Source organism: Arachis ipaensis, chromosome B05 (assembly GCF_000816755.2).
Source record: "Arachis ipaensis cultivar K30076 chromosome B05, Araip1.1, whole genome shotgun sequence".
Lineage (NCBI taxonomy): Eukaryota > Viridiplantae > Streptophyta > Magnoliopsida > Fabales > Fabaceae > Arachis > Arachis ipaensis.
The window spans coordinates 15637041-15661545 of NC_029789.2; the positions used below are offsets into that span (position 1 = coordinate 15637041).

Here is a 24505-nt window from a genome sequence, read left to right on the forward strand (position 1 = left end):
TTGCTCAGTGATAATCCCAAATTCAAACCCTTGAAATTGTGCTTTGGCTCCAAGTAACAATTTAAGCCATTGATTAATAGTAGAGATAATCAACGACCATTTTCTTCATCTTTCCCAAAATGGCATTACAGAGAGTAGGAGAAGATGTGAAGAAATCAACTTGCATGCAAATAAAAATTATTTACCCTTAACCTCTGACTTAGCTTAACATGCTTTTGATTAGTGTGATTGGACATTGCTTTCTTAATTCACTTTCTCTTTCTTTCTTCTCTGGAGTGTGAGCTCGAAGATGAAGCTCTCTCTCTCTTATGTTTACCCGCAATGCACAAGAGAAGCTTAGCTTAGGTTTGATTCACTAAAGCTTGGTTGACATTAGGCTTGGTTTGTGGATCAATATCGATTCAGCACACTTGAGTGCATTATGCCTCATTGGTTTGGGCTGCATCTTAAACAAATTTGGGCCTGCAACACTAAATGAAACAATTAAACCTAATTGGGTATATAACCCAATAAATCAATGTTTGTCATCATCATTAAATTAATTGTATTCTTAACTCAACAGATTTTAAATCTTTAAAGACATTTTCTATTACTTCTTGAATCAAGTACTTGAAATGCTTTAAATTGTCACATCTTGGTTACTATTTAGATGCTATAAACGGCATACATACAATATAGGATGATGAAAATTATTTCTTTATGCACCTAACTACAACATTAACATAGGTTTGAGGAGAAACTTAGGTTAGTGTTCTGGTATGGAATAATTGAATCACTAAATGATAAAGCTATATAGTTTTCTTATTATATATGTTGCATTACCTATGGATTATGGAATCTGATCTAATAATTATATATGTTGTATAAGGAAAATAGTACCATCAACAGGCTTGAAAATCTACTTAATTTGGACATCACTCCATACACCTATAAAAAATTGCTGAGTATATTTGGTATGAGTATGAAACAGGATTGTATACTTAGTAATCCAAACTCCAAACCTCTATGTTATATAAAATAGGATTGGAGAGACAGGAACCGATGTAAGGATTAATCAAAGGTATATGATTCACAATCATTATTTGAAACTTGATTTATGCAGCAGTGTTGTTCATGAGCAATCCAACTTTTAAACTTTTCAGACAATACCTAGGCCTATTGAACATCCTTCTGAGATTCCAAACTGGAACTATGATGGATCTAGCACTGGACAGACAATAGGTACAGATAGTGAAATATTCTTATAGTAAGAATTCTCAAACTAATATTTTTGTTACTTATGCTATGTACTATTACATCGTTAAAGGCTTAAAGGTTGATTTTATTTTTTTAACTTGTTCAGTCCTCAAGAAATTTTCAAAGATCCTTTCCGGGGGTGGTTATAATATCTTGGTAAGAGTTGTTATATGACTTATATCTCTAACGAATGTGATGGCAATGGCATGTTGACTAAATTTATATTATGTTTGTGATTTTTCTTGATTGTGTCTGGTGCTTTTTTTTATTTTTTAATCTAAATCTGCTTCATTTTTAGAATTATTGTTTTATATGAATGTCTTTTGGCTAATTTTTTTTCACCTTTCTCAAATTCTCTCCCTTGGTTGTTGCTGTATTAGCTAGAAAAGTTAGTTCATTGGTCCATTAATAAAAGTTCTTGCATCAGCACAAAAAAAAAAGACATAAAATGGCACTAATATTACGGCAGCTCTACAAATGGCACTAATTTTTGTGGTGCCATAATTAATTTACACCTGATGGCGATTTTTGTGGATTCAGGCGGTTTTAAAATGCCATTACCACATTGTATAAAAAATCCCAACCCTGACTTAACCTTCATTACACGTTCCACGCGAGACGATGGCCACTGTGAGAGAACGGTTGAATCTCTGCCACTCGCGATCTCATCTGTTCACAATCTCCTCCGGCGACGTCTCTTCACACGACTTCTCCTCCTGCGACATCTCCTCCAGCAACAGTCTCCTCACGGGACGTCTCCTCCAGTAACGGTCTCCTCCGGCGATGTCTCCTCTAGCATCAATTTCCTCCTCAAAAGTTTTCCTATGCGGCAATCTCGTCCATTGAGCTACCGTGTTGCGAGTTTCTCCTCCGATGGCAGACTCGCAAGGTAGGTTCTTCTCCCTTTTTTCCTTTGTTCTCTTGAAAATATTTCATTCTAATCGATTGTCTTAGGCTTGCCTTTATTGGATGAAAAATTTAATTAAATTGGTTTAAATCTTAGCATAGTAGTCAAAATAGGTTGCTTACTGTTCTCTTTATTTTGCTTGCAATGTTTCTATTCTTTAGCTGTTTCTTGTTTTGATTTAGGGGTAGATAATGGTTTGATTGGTTAATTTGATGGTGAATTCTACTTTGCTTTTCTTATTCCGAGAAGGTAGCGTGTGTGACTTCTTAGTTGCATGCTCTTGATTTGTTATTTTTCTGATTTTTAATGGGTTTCGTATGCATGTGAATGGTAATTAGATTGTTGTTTCTACCATTGATCTGATAAGCAATATGTATGGGAAGCAGTTGTTGATAGTAACTCCTATGTGATTACACTCTACTTAAAAGTAAGTCACATTTCTTTCACTTTTTTTTCTTCTTTGATTAAAATGTTCAATCACTTTTTAAGTTATTGAACTGTTGGGTTATAACTTGTATCTCTTGATCTTTTCAATGTAGACATTCAATTAAACCACTAAAATTCTATATATGTCATTGACTCTTTTTCTGATTTTTTCCTTCCTTTATTATTACTTTGGTTTAGGCACTTAACATTGTTTTAGACTTGCTAATAACCTTGTTGAAAATCATTTGGCTCTCTGCGACGATACCAAGCTTTTTCCCTTGTGCTCCAAGCTCATCTCTCTCTGCATCGTCTCACTCTCCTCCTACTCTATGCTGTTCGCAACAAGGTTTGCCAATTCTCTATTTATCAGCAATTTCGAGTGTTTTTCTTTTATAATTGAAGATGTTGTTGCTGATGTGTGTTGATTGTCCACTTTTTGCTAATTTCAGTACTTCCATCCAGATAATATGTCCTCAGAAAAAAGTTGAAAATTGAACTTGCAAAGGTTAGAGATGAGTTCAAAATGTCAGAGTCAAATCATGGATCTGCTCGAGTTCAAGGTAAGGGATATTATTAATTAACTGTTTTATTTATGAGAAGCATGTGGAAAGAAGGGAATGAATTTGCTTTAGTTACCTTTCTATCAATCTGAAACATTGTGTGGCTGTCTTATTACAATATAGGTTCATAATTAGATGAAAGTGATAATATCAAAAGTGTCTTGGAAATGCTTATGAAAATGGTTATAAGAGCTTGTTAAGGAATCAATGATATCATTTTGGTTTCATGCAGTTGCACAACTCACAACTAAGATTAAACATCTATCAGTTGTTCTACACAAGAAGGTGAGTTACTTCTTCCAACATATCTCGTTGATCTTAATCTTCTATATATTGAAATGAAAATAACTACTAGTGGCAAAAGAGCAATTTGTAACACAATCATGCATTGAAGCCTTTGCAGGCTAAACATACCCAATTCACATACTTTCAATGACAGACATTTAAGACATACAAATTTATGTGATAGGATTGATTTTTGGCCTCTATTTGGTGTAAAGTGCATGATCTGTTTAGGGTTTAGAGGATTTCCCTCTTTGGTGTGTTGAGAGATTGGAATGCTATGCTAAGTGCTATAATTGATAAACCATGCAGTGCATGCCAATCCTTATATATATTCGCTAAAGGAACTCAAACTGGCCATTTACAAAGTACCAAACAGATGCCAAAAAGTAATCTCTTGAAATAGTATCAATAGTCAGAAGGGAATAATTAAAAACTTTAGATTTTCTTCCAACAAATACACCAGAATACTGCAAACATCGAGGCTTATTAAACGATCTTTGATTCTTTATGAGAGGCAAACTCAGAACTATCTAAAGAGATCTTGATTCATGTGATGCATAAAGATATGTACCACTTAATCGAAATCTAGACTACACACTATACATAGTTAGATACAAAGTGGTTAGAGCCCTAAACTTTTGGAACATGTCATTCAATTTTATAAGAAGCACTCTTTTTTTTTCCCTCAGTTTTATTTGGTGATCTGAAACATGCTGGCCTTTTTTTTCTCCCCAACCAATATACAGATATTGAATCAAAGTTAAAAAGAATTGAGGATGACCCTGAAGGATCTGGGATCTCCCATTTGCATAGTATTATTCAAGGAGTTAATTTGAAAGCTAATTGTGCTTTGAAGCCTTTGTTTGAGAGACAAGCGAGTGAAGTCTAAATTTTACATTTTCTTGTGGTATCTTTTTTAATATTTCAGAATAAGTTTTTCCATGAATGATTTGGATTGTGTAGGCTCAAACCAAAAAAATTAAGACTATCCAAGGAATGCTGCAGAGATTTTGAACCCCTTTTCAACTTACCAAATATTATTCGTGGTAGCATTAAGCAAGGGGGAATTTGATTTGGTAGATAGGGAGTACAAGAAAGCCAAGTCAATTGCTCTTCCTTCTCATGTATGAGACTATTATATTGATTTAAATCTTTTTATTAGTTACTCTTGTTTGAATGGTGGTGGTTGGTGCAGAATTTATAACCACAAACTAACTGGCAAGTGCACCGGGTCGTACCAAGTAATACCTCAGGTGAGTGAGGGTCGAGCCCATGAGGATTGAAGGACTAAGCAACAATGGTTGATTAATTGGCTTAGTTAGACAAACAAGAAAATAGTGTTTTGGTGTTCAAAAGACATTAAAAAATATAAAGAATATTAAAAGAGCAATAAATAAATTGGGAATAAAGTATGGAGAAGGAAGTTAAGGTTTTAGAGTTATCTATTTTCTAGATTGACTTTTTTTATTAATTTATTCTAATCATGCAAGATTCAATTCATGGCAAACTATATGTGACTAGACCCTAATTCCTTTGACTTTCCTAGTCTCCTCTAAAATTCATCAACAGCCAATTCCTTGGTCAATTAATTCCAATTAAAGGGTGAAGTTCAATTCTAGTTATATGCCACAGAAATCCTAATTACTCAAATATAAGAGGATTATATTTCACGTATCCCGTTAAATTCAGATAATTAGAAATTAGGAGAATATGTTTTCAAGCTGTTGTTTAAGTAAAGAGCTTTTCCAAGTTATACAAGAACTCAATTAGAAAAATGGTCATACTTCCGTTCCACCCAAATTCATAAAATAAAGAACGAAAATAATTTTTGAAATATAAATCAAGACATGAATTAAAATAGAAAAGCAATAAAATCAATCCATACAATAGACAGAGCTCCTAACCTTAACAGTGGAGGTTTAGTTGTTCATGGTTCAGAGAGAAAAAATAAGGATTGTAAATTGGGCTGAGGTGGAATGGAATCCCCCCTTTGGAATAATTCCAATCTCCTTTTATATCTAATCCTAATAAATTTAAAATCTATCTTCTAAAACTAAAATAATATCTTTTTCTATTTTGAATTAAAAATAAAGTTTAAATCTGAATTAATTAAAGCAATCAGCATGTCTTCAATTGATGGATGGGAACCATTTGCTTCATAGGGTCCACGCTTAACTTTGAGTGGGCATAACCATTCTTGTGTGAATCTCCCTTGAGTCTCTGCTATCCCCTGGCTCTAGTCTGTGTTTCTGGGCCGAAAACTGGGTCGAAACTCGGCCTGAAATCGCCCCCAGCATTTTCTGCGAATTCTGCATGTAGCGCTTGTCACACGTACGCGTCAGTCACGCGTACGCATCGATGATCTTCTTCGCGTGTCATGCGTACACGTCAGGTACGCGCACGCGTCGCTGTGCAACTTCGCTGACGCGCACGCGTCACCATAGAGAGCTCCAGATCACGCGTACGCGTCAGGCACGCGCACGCGTCGCTCCTCGCTAGTCAGCTCCTTGGTTTCTTCTCTTTCTCTGCAGAAACTCCATCAAATCCAACCAAATGCTACCTAAAATAAACAGAATTGCACAAGACTCAAAGTAGCATCCATAGTAGCTAAAAGATAATTAATTCTTGATAAAACTTAATAAATTAAATACAAATTCTCTAGGAAAAGGTAAGAAAAATGCTCACGCATCAGTGGTAAGCTATATTATTTTAGAGGTTTATTGAAATTTTAATTTACATGTCACTGAGGTTTTTTCCATTGAAGAGTCATCTTTCAAAGAATGGCATTTGTTCCAGCATTTACCATGTGATATAATATTTATGGATTTTCTCTTCTATTCCTGAACAACTTGTCATGCTCTTTTCTTATTGAAGTTAGCCTTTCATATGATCTTGATTCAGATTCAGGTGGGGATCCTAAAACGTGTTCTTGAAGAAGTTGAAAAAGTGATAAATGAGTTCAAGGCAATGCTTTTAAAATTACATTTCATATTGGACATGACACTGGTACAGTTTGCCTCAGTAAATTTAGAATAAAACATGACTATTCAAATTGTTATGTGAGAAAAGACTGAGTCTACCCTGATAAACATTATACATTCTGGAAGTTGCTGAAATTGTATGAATCTATCAAGTAGTATTGCCTTTTTGTTTTTTTTTTTTTTTTGGTCTTCTATCTGTATTCTGCTTGCAGGGTGATTTTTACACATGTTTATTCTCCATGCAGCTTGATAATACCGTGAGGTTGCTATTGGATTTGGAACCAGAGTCTGATCTAGTCTGACATTATTTGAATATACAAGTTTGGAAATTTTGTTCGTACCCATTGTTTGAAATATTTGTCATTTATTTTCATATTTTGCTACTAGAGTTGTTGTAACTTTGCATATATATTGTGTAGCTTATAGCTCCCCTGTCCAATGTCCCTTTCACTTTTAATATTCTCTCTTTTATAAGCTTCACTTATTCCTTAAGAACCTTAAGGCTAGTTTGGATTGTGAAAATATTTATTTTTTCATTTCTAATATTTTTTGTTTTTAAGATTATTGTGAAGAAAATGAAAAGAATAAAATTGTGTTTTCTATTTTTTTTTCACTCACAAAATCCTGAAAATAGAAAATGTTTTCACAAAAATAAGCCTTTAGTTTTTACTTTGAGATGGCTGAATGTGGAGTCCATTGGGTTCTATTCCTTTACAGAATCAGAGAATCTAAGGTTTGTGTGAGAAGTGTACATCAGATCATGGGGTCAGAATGGAACATCTGAAGAAGGAATTGCATGAAAAATGCTCTTTCTGATGCTAAGTAGAGGAAGATTCAAGATGAATTGGGTGAATCTGTAAGTGCAAACTGCATTAAGTTGATTGTTGGGTTGTTCTTTAGTTGACTTAAGAAAATGACATTAAGTTTTTCCTTTTTAATATTCTTTTTACAACTATTGTCAGTCAGATATCAACAGCTCTCCTATTGTTGGTAATACCCAATCTCATCTGGTAGATCTAACTGGTGAAGAGGTAATTGATGCACTAAGAGGAAAGTATATCCGTAGATTAACTACTGTAATCATTCGCCACATACCAGCCTTCTGAAAGGTTGCACTCTCTGTTTTCAGTGGAAAATTTGCTAAGGTACTATGAGTTTATTAATTTATTTTTTACTTAGTCTATGTATGCATGAGTTATTTGTGACATTTTTATTTTGAGTCTTAATTCAGGCATGTCTGAATCATCATGTTTAAAAAACTCTTCCACTTCTCGTTTTAATCTAGCTGCCGTCCTTGATTGCCATTGCCTTTTTAACTCGGTTTACTGCTTTATTATTTTTTTTTGCTTTTACCATTGTGTATAGTCTATTTTAATGGTGTTTATTTTCTTCAAGATGTCATACGGAATCACATATGCTATATTTTTGCATCTTTTTTTTTTCTTTCCATTCTTTCCAAGTTCCAACATGTTCAAATACCAATAGTTCTGCTAATAGAGTTGAAGAAAAAGCTGGAGACGCAAAATACTCGAGTCGTTCTATAGATGAAGTTGCTGCAATGATATGCAGCATAATTTCGGTTTATAGAAACAAGGTAATTTCTCTCTATTCATTTTTTGCCTAAAATTACTTTTCAATTCCCTAAAATTAGTTATAATTATTGCGGTGGTTGATGATTGAATGAAAACTGATTATTTTAATTTGAATGTAGGAGATGAGTCCGGATAATGAAAGTTGGAGTGTCAGAGCAAGAAACAAAGATGTTGGAACAAGTTCCAAGAATGGAACTCACACAAGAGACCAAGAAACTAAGACAGGTTTGTTTTAAATCTAATTACAAAAGGAGAAAATTTTTGGTCTCCAAATCTTATTCATCATCACTTAACTAAGTTATTTGTCTTATATATTCATAATCTAAGTAGTAAAAATAGCACTTATTAGATGGTTTAAATACATTATTAGATATTAACATAGTTTAAGGAACTGGATCATAGATTTGACTGATTAGTGCTTATTGCAATGTTTGTATTTTGGTTAGTTTAGTAAGACAAGTTTTTGTATAACAGTTATTATTTTTTATTTCCAATACTAAAAAATCATATATTATGTATAGTACTTTATTTATGAATTATATAATATTTTGTTTATGGATTATGATTTTTTGTTATTGTGAAAATTTAATTAAAAAATTATTTGTTTAACACGATAAAAATGACAGTAAAAGCTACCTTTTTAAACGATAAAAACGTCACTTTAACCAACCACTGTGAAGGTAAAAACGGCGGTTTAAAAATATCGTTTTAACCAACTAAAAATGTCGTTTTAACCCAGTAAAAATGACAGTTTCAAATTTCATTTTAACCAATAAAAATGTCACTGTCAGAGTAAAAACGACGGTTTAAAAATACCATTTTAACCCGGTAAAAATGGCGATTTAAAATGCCGTTTTAACCATCCAAAATGCCACTCTCTCATAGTAAAAATGGCAGTTCAAAAACGCCATTTTAACCAACAAAAAACACCCTTTTTACCTGGAAATAACGACGGTTTGAACCGCCGTTTTTACCAACCAGAAAATGCCAATTTATTTAGAAATAATGGCGGTTTGAACCGCCATTTTAACCTATCTAAAAACCGCCGTTTTAACCTAGAAAATTGTGGCGATTTTCAGAAAATTGCCGTAATAACCAGAATGGCACCTAGAATTACGTTACTTTCTGAAACCGCCGTTCTTGATAATAATGGCGGTTCAAACTGTCATAAATGAAAAAAACCATCGTTTTTACCAGATTTTTTTATAGTGCATGCATTGGCCTTTGTTCCCTTTTTTTTTTTTAAATTTAAACATGATTTTCAATTTGTTGTTCAAATTTCTTATTCTTCCTATAAGTAGTTCTCAATTATCCTCATTCTCTTGTCCGTTCACGTTTTGATATTTAATGCATCACATTTTTTTGGTCTTCTATCTGTATTCTGCTTGCAGGGTGATTTTTACACATGTTTATTCTCCATGCAGCTTGATAATACCGTGAGGTTGCTATTGGATTTGGAACCAGAGTCTGATCTAGTCTGACATTATTTGAATATACAAGTTTGGAAATTTTGTTCGTACCCATTGTTTGAAATATTTGTCATTTATTTTCATATTTTGCTACTAGAGTTGTTGTAACTTTGCATATATATTGTGTAGCTTATAGCTCCCCTGTCCAATGTCCCTTTCACTTTTAATATTCTCTCTTTTATAAGCTTCACTTATTCCTTAAGAACCTTAAGGCTAGTTTGGATTGTGAAAATATTTATTTTTTCATTTCTAATATTTTTTGTTTTTAAGATTATTGTGAAGAAAATGAAAAGAATAAAATTGTGTTTTCTATTTTTTTTTCACTCACAAAATCCTGAAAATAGAAAATGTTTTCACAAAAATAAGCCTTTAGTTTTTACTTTGAGATGGCTGAATGTGGAGTCCATTGGGTTCTATTCCTTTACAGAATCAGAGAATCTAAGGTTTGTGTGAGAAGTGTACATCAGATCATGGGGTCAGAATGGAACATCTGAAGAAGGAATTGCATGAAAAATGCTCTTTCTGATGCTAAGTAGAGGAAGATTCAAGATGAATTGGGTGAATCTGTAAGTGCAAACTGCATTAAGTTGATTGTTGGGTTGTTCTTTAGTTGACTTAAGAAAATGACATTAAGTTTTTCCTTTTTAATATTCTTTTTACAACTATTGTCAGTCAGATATCAACAGCTCTCCTATTGTTGGTAATACCCAATCTCATCTGGTAGATCTAACTGGTGAAGAGGTAATTGATGCACTAAGAGGAAAGTATATCCGTAGATTAACTACTGTAATCATTCGCCACATACCAGCCTTCTGAAAGGTTGCACTCTCTGTTTTCAGTGGAAAATTTGCTAAGGTACTATGAGTTTATTAATTTATTTTTTACTTAGTCTATGTATGCATGAGTTATTTGTGACATTTTTATTTTGAGTCTTAATTCAGGCATGTCTGAATCATCATGTTTAAAAAACTCTTCCACTTCTCGTTTTAATCTAGCTGCCGTCCTTGATTGCCATTGCCTTTTTAACTCGGTTTACTGCTTTATTATTTTTTTTTGCTTTTACCATTGTGTATAGTCTATTTTAATGGTGTTTATTTTCTTCAAGATGTCATACGGAATCACATATGCTATATTTTTGCATCTTTTTTTTTTCTTTCCATTCTTTCCAAGTTCCAACATGTTCAAATACCAATAGTTCTGCTAATAGAGTTGAAGAAAAAGCTGGAGACGCAAAATACTCGAGTCGTTCTATAGATGAAGTTGCTGCAATGATATGCAGCATAATTTCGGTTTATAGAAACAAGGTAATTTCTCTCTATTCATTTTTTGCCTAAAATTACTTTTCAATTCCCTAAAATTAGTTATAATTATTGCGGTGGTTGATGATTGAATGAAAACTGATTATTTTAATTTGAATGTAGGAGATGAGTCCGGATAATGAAAGTTGGAGTGTCAGAGCAAGAAACAAAGATGTTGGAACAAGTTCCAAGAATGGAACTCACACAAGAGACCAAGAAACTAAGACAGGTTTGTTTTAAATCTAATTACAAAAGGAGAAAATTTTTGGTCTCCAAATCTTATTCATCATCACTTAACTAAGTTATTTGTCTTATATATTCATAATCTAAGTAGTAAAAATAGCACTTATTAGATGGTTTAAATACATTATTAGATATTAACATAGTTTAAGGAACTGGATCATAGATTTGACTGATTAGTGCTTATTGCAATGTTTGTATTTTGGTTAGTTTAGTAAGACAAGTTTTTGTATAACAGTTATTATTTTTTATTTCCAATACTAAAAAATCATATATTATGTATAGTACTTTATTTATGAATTATATAATATTTTGTTTATGGATTATGATTTTTTGTTATTGTGAAAATTTAATTAAAAAATTATTTGTTTAACACGATAAAAATGACAGTAAAAGCTACCTTTTTAAACGATAAAAACGTCACTTTAACCAACCACTGTGAAGGTAAAAACGGCGGTTTAAAAATATCGTTTTAACCAACTAAAAATGTCGTTTTAACCCAGTAAAAATGACAGTTTCAAATTTCATTTTAACCAATAAAAATGTCACTGTCAGAGTAAAAACGACGGTTTAAAAATACCATTTTAACCCGGTAAAAATGGCGATTTAAAATGCCGTTTTAACCATCCAAAATGCCACTCTCTCATAGTAAAAATGGCAGTTCAAAAACGCCATTTTAACCAACAAAAAACACCCTTTTTACCTGGAAATAACGACGGTTTGAACCGCCGTTTTTACCAACCAGAAAATGCCAATTTATTTAGAAATAATGGCGGTTTGAACCGCCATTTTAACCTATCTAAAAACCGCCGTTTTAACCTAGAAAATTGTGGCGATTTTCAGAAAATTGCCGTAATAACCAGAATGGCACCTAGAATTACGTTACTTTCTGAAACCGCCGTTCTTGATAATAATGGCGGTTCAAACTGTCATAAATGAAAAAAACCATCGTTTTTACCAGATTTTTTTATAGTGCATGCATTGGCCTTTGTTCCCTTTTTTTTTTTTAAATTTAAACATGATTTTCAATTTGTTGTTCAAATTTCTTATTCTTCCTATAAGTAGTTCTCAATTATCCTCATTCTCTTGTCCGTTCACGTTTTGATATTTAATGCATCACAAAACGGAAGAAAGGTTATTATATTTTTATTATATTTTCTTAAAAAATGATCTTAATATCCCATTTCTCAAAAGAAGGGTTTGATTTGAAAGGATACCATATGTGTATGATCTTATTTTTGTTTTTTTAGTATTTTACTTTTTGATTTCTTTAAATTTATTTTCAGATTCACTTTTTATTTTTGTTGAGCTTTGGCCAATGCTTGATTCGGTTTTCTTTTTTGCATTGTCCATTCCTTTGGGATGGTACCATTTAATTATTTCAATTGTACAGGATATCAAGGATATGAAGAAGAGGTCGAAGAAGATTGAGAAGAAAACTAGCTCCCTTCAAGAAATGGAACATTTATAATGAAGACCTTGATAGATGTATGTATTCTCTTCAAAATTAATAAATCTCTTTCTGTCACAATCAAACCTTATAGAATAGTTTATTAGAATAAAAGAAACCTATAGCTAAATTACATGTATGAATGAAATCCCACTTTTCATTAACTTTGAATTTGTTGATGCTAAGTTTTTAGTATGCAACTCCCGTAGCATGTTTCTTTAAAATGGAACATTTAAATTTGATTGCTAAATTATTTAGACCTTGATAGATGTACATGAGAAAAATACGTGCAATACGTTAATTTGCCATCTCTCTCTAGAACTTTGTAGGAATTTTTTTTTAGTATTTAATTAAGTACAGTCTTTTCCATGAGAAAGAGAATAGTTATAAAATTTTGCATTGGTATGTATATTTATTTTTATTTCTACTTTTTTTATGCCCTTTTTTCCATTCAGGTGAATGATAGGTATAATTGAAACTTCTTATTGGATGAAGATGGTGATATCATACATATTGATCTTGGCTTCATGCTTTCCAACTCACCTGCTGGTGTTAATTTTAAAAGTGCGCTTTTCAAGTTAATCCAAAAGCTTTTTGAGGTAAACTTAGACTATATCTGTTTGAGACTTTGAGATAAACTTTTTTGTGAAATTAAGGTTTTAAATTGTTGGATAATTGCATACTGACAGTGATGGCCAAAACTCAAGAATTTTAGTAACTTAATTTATTGGATTAGTTTTTTAATCAAGAGTTTGAGTGTATTATATAGCAAAATGTTAGAATTTTTATTTCTGTCATCTTTTTTTTCTTCTTATGTTTAATGTTCATATTCATTGTGTTACCCAGATTGGGTGCCGGTGGTACAGCTGGGCTGGGGATGCTGCTAAAGGGGAAGCTACGCGTGATAATACAGGAGGGAGAGACGATATTGTTGCTTTGGTACAAAGATAAGGTCTTTGCAATTGAGAATCGCTCTCCTGCTAAAAGCACTTACAGTGAGGGTTTGCTCAATGGGAACTCACTACCAAGCTCTCCCAGGCTAGGCTTCTATCTTTTTTTTCTTTATGTTCATACACTATTCAATTATATTTAATTTAGGGCTTTTGCCTAATTATAGTAAATTGCTTAGTAATTGCTGCTATTAAATGTGTGAAGTTGGTTAGCTATATTTCTTGAGAATTTCACTTCATTATTTTCACTTGGGATTGATTAATTGTGAATTAAGATTTAAATATAACTCAATTCCTTTCGATGGGCAAATAAAAGCAAATCAAAGAATGAGGTCTGATTTGATGATGAAATTGTTGTTGAACACGTGTCTATATATCTGAAGTCAAATAAAAGATTCAATTCATGATGAAGTTATTCCAAACCAATTAATTCAAATTAAATCGGTTACATAATTTCTTAGTTTTCCAAACTAATAATGGTTTAACTAATAACAGAAGTAATGTTAGGTTCTTGTTTCTAGGTTGAATTGAATTGAAATAAGGATTTTAGCAACGGTAAAAAATCGTCGCCATAGATCGAAAAACCGTTTCTAAAATTTTAGGCAACGCTTTGGCAACAGTTTTTGACCTATAGTATATGCGGCCATTGCCAATACTCATAGGCAACAGTTTTTTACCTAAGGCAACGGCAACTAAAAAAACCGTTGCCATAGTTACTGGCATAGACAACGTTTTGACAATAATTTTTAAAGAACGGTTTAGAACCGTTACTGGATAGACAACGGTTTAAAACCATAACTGGATAGGTAACGGTTTTAAGCTGTTGTAGTTTTGTTATTCACAAAGACAATAGTTTAAAAACATTGCCTTTGGTGTTGTTTTTTTCGCAATGGTTTTAATACCATTGCCATTTTGTAGCTGTCTTTGACAACGATTTTAACAACATTGTCTTTGCAACTTTTGACAACGATATTTTTGTAGTTATATATTGCTTTATTTAGAATAGTTTTCTCATGTTGCATTAAAATTAATATTTTAACTATTTTTTAGTGTCAATAGATTAATATTCCAACCATTTGAATCAAATCACTAAAAAAATAATTGAACATTTGATTTATAACATATTCTATAAGATTCATACATGTTTGTAACCTATAAAAAAAAGATTTTAGAAGTCAAATAAACTTAGATACTTTAAAATCACATAATAAGAGTCTAAGTCATAACAATATCTAATCATAAACAAAAGAGATTTGATATATTATAATAGCAAATAGACTCCCCATCATCTCCACAAATTGGTGATTTTTACTCTCTAGTGTTTGATCTTATAATGTGTGATTAAATTCTTCCTCACCTTCATCATGATTTTCCTATGAACAAAAAAATTAGCAAATTAAATATAATGCTAAGCCTACTGCTAATAATGCTTACTAATAGAGAGAATGGACGAGGGAAAGAAAGATAACTGCTAGTGATTTTTCTTATGTATTTTCTTATTAATAGCTAGGTCATAATAGCTTATTAATTTGGTCAAGCAAATTAATAATCTCATTTAAATATAATACAAGAAGAAACAAAATACCAAAGAAAAGACAAGTAAAACCATCATTTGAGATTGTATATTATGTCTAAAGAGGCTACCATTGACAATTATTCTTGTGCTTCAGTTCAGTTGTGTTGATCAAGTGATGAATCCACATTTTATGGTATTTATTTGTTCTATTTGGGTGGATTTTATCAACTTTTCTTGCACTTATCCATTGAAATATTTGCACTTATCCACATTTCTCTTATCAACTTTTATTTGCATCTTACTATCCTATCTTCTATCTTTCATGAGTGATCCACCATAAACAACAAGGGAAGCGGGAGAAAGGGCATACAGCAGCCGATTGATCCACCAGCTGAAGGTGGAAATCCGAAGTCGCTACACCCCCTAGTTCACCTTTGAGTGCACGGAGGACCGTACAAACCTTTAAGTGTGGGGAGGTCGTCACCGATCAACAACCTTGGGTGACAAACTCTAATCCTAACACTTTCATCTTCTTTTTTGAATTCTTACTTGCATTTTCTCTTCTTAGTTTGTATATATCTTAGAGCTTTAATTACATTCTCTCTTAGTTTATTGCATGTCTTTGCATACATATAATAAGCTTAGTTAATATAATGAAAATTTTCTAAGAAAAACATTCTTGATAGGGCATGCACATCCTAATTTATTTGAGTTGGTATTTGTTTGATTGAAACTTGCTTGAAATATATTGTGGAACATGTTTTTGAGTTATGAACACATAAGCATGTGAGTTTTTGAGCCTAATTGTGTGGTTACACCATATAACCACTATTTTCATTCTTGTGTGTGTGTTATTCTCTTTTTATGATTGCAATCTTTGATTTGTTTGATTCTTTATGTCCATTGTTTGATGTATTTATACATTTACATGATTGATGCCTTCTTTTCATATAGCTCACTTACCCAAATAGCCTACCCTTTTATCTTCCTTTGTTAACCAACTTTGAGCCTATTTCAATCCCCTCTTGTTCTTAAAGTTAGCACATTACTAGCCTTAAAGTGAAAAATAAATAAATGTCCCTTATTTGGATCTTTGATTAGCTTAGGCTAGTGAGAGTGTATATCATCTAAGTGTGGGGAAGTTTGGGAACTTTGGTTGAGATAAAAGTGAAATTTTTGTACTTTGTTGAAAATCTTGGGAATTGGGTACATACTCATGTATCAAATGCTTAAACCATATGCATTAACACCTTTGTATATATTTTAGTTTGAAAAAAAAAGGAAGAATATAATAAAAAGGGGACAAAATACCCCAAAGTAGAATAACAATAACAATGCATATGAGTTGTGATTGAAAAAGAAAATGCATGAGTATGTAAGAAAAGTGAAAAATGGGTAGTTAGGTTTACTTTGAGTTGTATAGGTTGTTAAGTAGGTTTGGTGAGAGCTTAAGTTAGTCAAACATTCAAATTTAAAGCTCACTTGACCATATATATATATAACCTTACCTTTACCTAGCCCCATTACAACCTATGGAAAGCCCTCATGTTATTTGTATGCATACATTGAATAATTGTTGATTGTTAGATGAAAGACAAATCTTAGAAAGCATGATTAGAAGAAAAATGAGTGAATTGACCCTATACACTTGAGTGATTAGAGCGGATACACATCCGGTAAGGGTTTCATTACTCGATTACATGTTTTCACCTATGCTTAATTCCTTTCTTGCAAGTTGTTAATTCTTTTCAATAACTCTAATCAATTATAGATTTGACTTGGTTAAGATTACTTTAGCCCTTATGTTCATATATACTTTCTTGGAAATTGATTTATTTTGACTAAGTAGTTGCATTCATGTAGATAGATTGCATGTAGGTAGTTTACTTGCATTGAATAAATATAATACCCTTTATTTCCTTCTTGAGTATAGCATGAGGACATGCTATTGTTTAAGTGTGGGGATGTGATGAATCTACATTTCATGGTATTTATTTGCTCTATTTGGGTGGATTTCATCAAATTTTCTTGCACTTATCCATTGAAATAGCATAGTTTCATGATTTCTTCCTAAAATGTGCTTGAAAATGAAAACATGCTCTTTAGGCCTTTTAATTGCTAAATTTTATTCACTTTAATCTCATTTGATGCCTTGATGCATTTGCTAAGTGATTTCAGATTTCCAAGGCAAGTATGGGTTGAAGAAGTGAGAAAAAAAGAGCATGCAAAAGGGAAGAAACCATAAAGAAATGGAGTTTGGAAGTTCAGTGATCTGTGCGTGTGCACAAGCAACGCGTGCGCACGCACAAGTGCGAGCTCGGCGACGCGTACGCGTGACCCGAGTCACGTGAGCTCATTAATTACAAATCGCTGGGGGCGAATTATGGGCCTCCAAAACCCAACCCAACTGATTTCTGAAGCTATTTCAACCCCAATTCAAGTGGAAGCAAGGGGGGCAATTAGGTTTAGCTTTTACATGTTCTTCTCTTAGTTTCTAGAGAGAGAAGCTCCCCCCTCTCTCTAGAATTAGGTTAGGTTTAGTTAATTTCTCTTTAATTTCTGTCTTTAATTCTTGTCTTAATGTAGTTTTATTTATGTTTCCTTGCTTTATTGTCTTAATTCTTCTTCTTCATTTCTCTTTTATGTCATTTTTTATTTTATGAACACTCTTGTACTTCTTTAATTTCTATTAATGTAATTTATGTTTTATGTTCATTTAATGCTTCCTTTAGTTGTTATTATCATTTTCTTGCTTTTGGTAGTTAGATTTTATTTTTAATGCATTTTAATATTATTTTATTCTTATGCATACCAAGTGTTTGACAAAATACTTGGCTTAGTTTTTACATAGTTTTTCTTCACTCTTGGCTTGGTATTGAGGACTTTGGTGCTCCTTGAGTCATTGATGTCTATTCTTGTTTAATACATTAGAGTAGTTAGTTGATTTGGTTTCCCTTGACTCTAAGTGACCCATTAATAGTGTTGACTAGGACTTAGGGATTGGAATCAACTATGCCTATTTGACTTATCCTCGATATAGGGTTAACTAAGTAGGATTAACTCTTCATAATCATCATGTGTTTGTGGTCAATGGCTAGGATAGGTAACCTTAGCTCTCAATTACTTGCCAAGAGGTTTCTTGTAACACCCTAACTACCAAAGCTCACGCTTTCGGCTGCGCGCCTTTGATAGCTCGGACATTACGACGACTTCTATATTATTTATTACTAAAATATGAGCCTGATTAAAGCTTTAAACCGCAATACCGCTCCCAAAAATTCTTTCGTTCGATAACGTACATCCATAAATACCATACAACGTACAAAAACTCATAAAGAGTACATCCATATATATACATACATATATATAAGTAATACTACAAACATAATCCAATACAATTCCTATCCCTCTTACAGATTATATCAAGATAAAGGCGAGGGTACAATAAACCATAACTAAAACAATACAGAGCATTATGACAACAATTAAATAAGCCCTTCAAAGCGGTTTATCTAAGCGAAACCAAAATAGCCTTTCATATTTTATTCCAAACCAGAAACACAAAATCGAAATCAACCATCAGTTCATCTCATTCCAACCACGGCCCTAGGCCCAAACAATCCAACCAACAACCAATCACCACAATCCAACAGAGTCCCAGATGCAAACACAGATAGGAAGTTCAAGCACAAACAAACAGTTATTACAAGTAAAACAGTTAGCAATTAATCACATAGGCAAACCAAGTATAATATGCACACCCACCCAATGTCACACAAATGCATATGATGCATGCCTATTTTTCCTTCAGTGATTCAAACGGTAAAAATAGTTCATTTCTAAATAAGTCAAACTCAAGGCATAAAGTTTACTAAATAAATTAAGCTTGAAAATATAATTATTCTCTTAATAAATCAAATAATACAACTTCTCAAATCCAATCCTTTCTAAATAACTTTTCAAACAAGACTAGGATTTTGTAGAAATTTCGGCAGCACCTCCCCTAAAACTTGGACTTTTGCCACCCGGTTCGGGTCCCAACTAAACCGTTTCTCATTCCTTTTCAACAGCTCAAAACCAGAAATCAATTCAAAGCAAGCTAAATCCAACAGTTGCCTCAGTGGCATATCTCAAGAAAATCATTTCAAAATCAACTCAATATCAACCGATTTAACTCATTTTCAAAGCTTTAAAGAAACGGTTCAGTAACAAATCATTTGTCCAAGATCAAGTCAAGTAAAGTAAACCGGGCTGAATTCAAAAGTGCATTCGACATTTCACATCATCAAATAATCGACTCAAATCAAATCAATCCTCAACGGATTAAACTCAGATTTTAAACCTTTAAAGAATCACTTCAAAACATTACATTTCACAAGGCCGCACAATAATTCAGCCAAACCAACATCCATAGTCATTCGAGTCAATCAAATAGTACATAAGGCAGATACAATCACCAAATACACAATATCTCACATCAGTACCCATATGTAATAATTCCCAATATACAAAATATAGTTTTCGGAAAGCGCCCCTACCTCAAAACGCAAATCCATAACTCAAACACGTCACAGAGTCCTTTCCGCCTCAACCCGAACTGACGGCAACTAAAACCTCAGCTCCCAGTCACGTTCACAACAACCATCGCAACACTATTCGCAACATGTAATAATCAGGACTCGACCCCACGTTATCAAAACTCATATTCATTAACCGAACACAACGTAATACTAACGCGTGGCTTTTCGAAACATAATTTCTTACCGGAATAACAACACGAAGCAGTTCCGATTTCGAACCGGCGGCAGCAACAGCTCCGGCGACGGCCAGAAACTCCGGTGGATCAACTAGAAAAATCGCACCGCATCAAAACCATCTCGAAAACCAAAAAGGCAGAAACCTCAAATAAAACCCTTACCGGCAAACTTTTCCGGCGACGGCAGGAGTAGCCAGAAGCTCCGGCGGTGGTCCCGGGAGTCGCAGAACCACTCCTGGCGACCAGAACCCTTTTCTGATGGCGGCAGTTCCGACCGAGGCGGCGCCGGTGATGCGATCGGGGGCCAGGCACGGTGTTTGGGTTCCCAGCACACCTTCAGATCTCTCTGTCTCTCCTGCTCGGCGTGACTGAACGGCCTTCCTTTCAACGGCGCACCGGCGGCGAACCCTAGCAGTGGCGGAGGTAGGTGGCAGTTTCTGACGGCCATGGAAGTTCCAGCACCGTCGCGGGTGGTCTTCCCCCTCTCTCCCATCGGGTCATCTCTGACAATAGCGGCACAATCATCGGCAAAAGCTCAACGGGACAGCGACGGCGCGAGCTTGGCGGCAGTGAGGCGTGGGTCGATCTCCTTGGTTCGCGAGCTCTCTCTCTTTTGCGACGAGAAGGCAGCGACGGCCCAGCATCCTCACGCGCGGCGGCACAGCGATGGCTCCACGGGACAGCGATGGCACGATTGGGTACCTCGCGGCGAGGCATGGCATGGTGGCGGCAGTGCCATGGCGCAGCGGACAGCTCCCCCTCCAGCTCGACGGCGACGAGACGCGCCTCCCTCTCTCCCCACGCAGCGAACTCCTCTCCTTCTCCCTCAATTTTGTTTCTTCCTTCCTTCATCTTGCAGCTGCTGCTGCGGTAGTTTTTGGTTTGAGGAAAGGAGGAAGCAAAATTGCGTTGCTGCTGCTAGGTTGGGTGAGGAGGAAACCGAGTCGGGTACGGGTTATTGGGTTAGGGTTTCATTTTGAAAATTAGGGTTAAGGGCATTAGGGTAATTTCACATAAAATTGGGAATAATATAGTAATTGAAACCCAATTTAAATCCAACACTATTTGTACATAGAAAATACTATTTGCTCATCAATTTCACAAATTATTTTCAATAAAATGCCCAAATCTAAAAATTAGAAATAGTATACTTAATTTCTTCATTTTCCAAAATAGCAGTAATAATATTTAAAATATTACTTATCTAATTCAAATCATATAAAATCCTTATTATTTCATAATTATCAACCTTATACTTTAAATATAGAAAATAGCCCAATAATTATAAAATTGGATAATAATCATAACTTATCTCAAATCCAATAAATCAAAACTTGCCTTAATTATCTTTAATAAAATAATCTCTGAAATTAAGGCTATAAATAACTGTAGGATTTGAGACTTGATCATAATAAGATTTTTTTCAAATATTCTGGGTCTTACATTTCTTGCATTTTAATTTTCCTTGCTTTGACTTTTATTGCTTTGAATTTTAGTTTCTTGCATGCTTGTTTCATTCCTTGCTTTTCTTGTATGTTTAGTTTTCACACTCTTGGTTGAGAAATTGGGTGTTTGGGTGAAATTGAGTTGTGGATGTCCATTCCGCATTGTGTGAGAATTATTTATTGGTTTGGTTTTCCTTGACTCTAAGTGACCCACTAGTGTTGACTAGGACTTAGGGATTGGAATCAATTATGCCCTTTTGACTTATCCTCGATGTTAGGATAGACTAATTGGGATTAATTCACACACAATTACCATGTTTGTGATCCACAACTAGGATAAGAATCCTCAATCCCCCAATTCTCACCAAGAGCTCTTTTTAGTATTTAAATTCCATTTTCATTGCCTTTACTTGCTTTCCATTTAATTCATTGCATGTCTTTTTATTTTATTGCACTTTAAATTTCTTGCCAATTGTTACCATCCAACCCCTATTTCCCTCGTAGCCAATAATATGACATTTCATTGCAACTCCTAAGGAAGAACGACTCGAGGTTTAATTACTCTCGGTTATTTTAATTTGAATTTGACATTTGAATAAGAGAATTCATTGTTGGTTTGGACTATGCTACTAACGAATTGATTCTTGATTCTAAATCGACAATAAATCTCTCTCTTATCATCAAGCAAGATGGAAGGTTTGTTACTAATAAACCATCATTTAATTCCATAGAAAAAGTTAAATATAAAATGATTTTGACTTCCTGATATATATGGTCCATAAGCAAATTGTTAAGCCTTAAAAAAACTTTAGAATAATGAATTCAATATAATTCAGTATATAAGTAAATGTCATATCAATATGAAACTTTTAATTCTTCAAGAGATGAGTTGCCAACAAGTTGCACATGAAAACAAGCTAAGCTAAATTAAAAAATACAACCCATAAGACAGGTGTTCAAGTTAGGAGTTGCTTTGGATAGTCTAAAGAAATATCTAAAGGAATAAATGCAAACAAGAACATTAATAAATAATGGACAAACTGAGTTTGTATAATATTGTAATTACTTATTTAGAATTTTTAAAGATGTAACATTACTTTGGCTATAAGTGAGCAAAAACTGACAATAACAACATTAAAGTTGAAGAATTATACATTGAAACTTTACAAATCACCCGAAAGTAATACAAACAAAAGAAATAATGACCAGAAAAGGTAAGACTTCCCAACCCAGTAAGAACAATATTCGTACAAAACTAAACAAGAAAACACAAACTTATTTGAAAAATCAACATGGAAAAATAATTTATTTATTTTGGGGAAGGTTTACCTCACCTATTGCTCTTTTCAAACCATATGCTATGACATAAGATTTGCTTAGTCTGAAATAAAATCATAACAAAACAATAAGCATAGAAGAAGTTCAAGGGAAAAAAGAGTAGAATTTAAATTAGGTTAAAAAGAGTAGGAAAAGGATGCTCAATTTCACAGTAATCAATTCCAAACTCTAAACTCAATTTCAAAGTAACATAATCAAAACAGTAAAACCAATTTCACAGTAACAGAATCCAAACCCTAAACCCCGATTTCACAAACAAAAATGGTAGAAACCAATAATGGCGTGTAACTGACATATTATAATTACCAAAAGATCTAATCCGTACATTAATACAATTTCTTCCTCATAAGGAAAAAACACAGTTGTCGTCACGTTCAAAGTCATGAGAAATTATGACTCGTATTTTTTACTATTCTCAGAACAATATTTTGCTATTTACACTTATGAACGACGCACATGACTGTTTGGATTGAAGCATTATATTGGTAGAATAATTTTCAAGACAAACCAAAAATTATATATGCAAGAATTATGATTCAATGCTTATGATATACAGCCAAAATAGAACATGCTCCTATAGCAGTGACTACATTGCAACTTCTACAACTTGCTTGTCAGTATTTAAGGTTCTGAATAGCACACGGCGAACACCTTTGGGGATATCTAAAGACTTCATCTAGAAAAGGATTAATATGCAATATATAATACAACAAATGTTAGGGAAGATAAGTTTGCATTTCTATAGCAAAAAATCAAAACAAAATAGGCCAGGAAAACGGTTTGCATAGCATAGGAGAAAGCATCTCCCCAACTTCTAAGACAAATTTTAACAAATCACAATTTCCTGTGTTGCAAAATTCAGCATCTCACATGAATGAAAATTGCTTAATCGACAGTAAAATAGCAGAATCAGAGAAACTTTCATAAAACTCCATCAGTTTATATATATCGGTAAGGTTTTTATCCTAGGAACATCAACCAATAGAGCGAGACCTACAAACAGAACAATCGGCCTATTGATTTGTGATTTCTTCTTTCAATGGCAATTTGAAATCCATTTCCTCAATTTGCAGAGTATATAGAATTGAAATCGATGAAAAAGGAGAGGTTACCATTGAGGACCTGTAAATCAAGAGTTTCGACATTGTAGCCAGCGTCGAAGTAGTTATCGTAGAATTGGCCAGGAGCATGACAACCCACAAACGACGAGGAGAAGCATCGCCGGCCAGGGCAGCGACGACCCACGCGCGCGGCGAGAGGGGAGACAAAACAACGGCCCACGGCGAGGAGTGGAGAAGAAGCGACGGCCAGGAGAGAAGCATCAACGACCACTGCGCGGAGAGAGGACAAGCAGCGACGACCCACCCGGCGAGGAGAGTGGAGACGCAGCGACGGCGCACCATGAACTGCTTCCTTCGACGACGCACCACGAACTGCGTGAAGCTGATTTTGTGCGATGATGATGGCAGGCTTTGATGATGAGTGGTGGGTTATAGTGGGTTAGGGACATAGAGCTAGTAGAGGAGGAAAAACACCAGAGCTCTGTGTTTTGTTCTAAAGGGAGTTTCTCAAAAATTTGTTTAAGCGTAAAAAATATGTTAAATTTTAGAGCGAGAATGAAACAAAAAATAATATTTGTTATAAATTTATTTACTTCATAAATAATATTTATTATTTATTTATAACAATAATTTTTTAGTCTTTTACTTATTTAATATTTATAAAGAACTATTTTTATATGTATCTTTTAATTTACATAATTATTTAAATATTAAAAAATTGTTGCTTAATAAAAAATTATTGTAATGGTTATAAAACCGTTCTTTAAAATAGTCAAATAGAACAGTTTTATTTTGTTGTAATAATTTAATAAAAAATTAAACTTCAACAGCAACTCTATAAAAATCGTTGTCTAAAATTATCTAAGAGAACGGTTTTAAAGTATAGCAACTTTGGCAACGGTTTTCAAGCGTATCTTTTATACAATTATTTAAACAACATTAAAAAACTGTTGCTTAAAAACAAATCCTAGTAACGGTTATAAAACCGTTCTTTA

The 24505-nt window shown here is 33.6% G+C and overlaps 3 protein-coding genes across 36 annotated transcripts; 1 reads left to right on the top strand and 2 right to left on the bottom strand.

Moving 5' to 3' along the window:
- LOC107643088 lies at nt 1595–17137 on the top strand. 31 transcript variants are annotated; one of them, XR_002362455.1, is made up of 15 exons: nt 1628–2125; nt 2326–2392; nt 2482–2570; nt 2768–2915; nt 3019–3129; nt 3362–3414; nt 6641–6728; nt 7113–7251; nt 7358–7540; nt 7893–7989; nt 8107–8212; nt 12388–12482; nt 12900–13043; nt 13291–15410; nt 17089–17134. XR_002362455.1 is itself a non-coding variant. In XM_021123154.1 (2 exons), exons 1-2 carry the CDS (start codon nt 1755–1757, stop codon nt 2333–2335), a joined length of 381 nt encoding a protein of 126 aa, XP_020978813.1. In that variant the 5' UTR covers nt 1596–1754; the 3' UTR covers nt 2336–2445. The 31 variants fall into 31 exon arrangements, 2 of the variants coding, with proteins under 2 accessions (XP_020978813.1, XP_020978812.1); XR_002362458.1 differs by adding an exon at nt 6316–6532 and having other exon boundaries at nt 1626–2570; nt 6641–6715; XR_002362461.1 differs by adding an exon at nt 6316–6420 and having other exon boundaries at nt 1627–2570; nt 6641–6715.
- On the bottom strand, nt 19445–20187 carry LOC110262757. The gene is made up of 3 exons (XM_021103469.1): nt 19829–20187; nt 19675–19757; nt 19445–19562 (listed from the first exon to the last, which is right to left on the bottom strand). Exons 1-3 carry the CDS (start codon nt 20157–20159, stop codon nt 19518–19520), a joined length of 459 nt encoding a protein of 152 aa, XP_020959128.1. The 5' UTR covers nt 20160–20187; the 3' UTR covers nt 19445–19517.
- On the bottom strand, nt 22221–24058 carry LOC107641718. Of its 4 annotated transcripts, none has more exons than XM_021123158.1 (2): nt 23572–24049; nt 22221–22492 (listed from the first exon to the last, which is right to left on the bottom strand). In XM_021123158.1, exons 1-2 carry the CDS (start codon nt 23850–23852, stop codon nt 22417–22419), a joined length of 357 nt encoding a protein of 118 aa, XP_020978817.1. In that variant the 5' UTR covers nt 23853–24049; the 3' UTR covers nt 22221–22416. The 4 variants fall into 4 exon arrangements, 3 of the variants coding, with proteins under 3 accessions (XP_020978817.1, XP_016200675.1, XP_020978815.1); XM_016345189.2 differs by having other exon boundaries at nt 23562–24046; XM_021123156.1 differs by lacking the exon at nt 22221–22492 and adding an exon at nt 22507–23125 and having other exon boundaries at nt 23562–24050.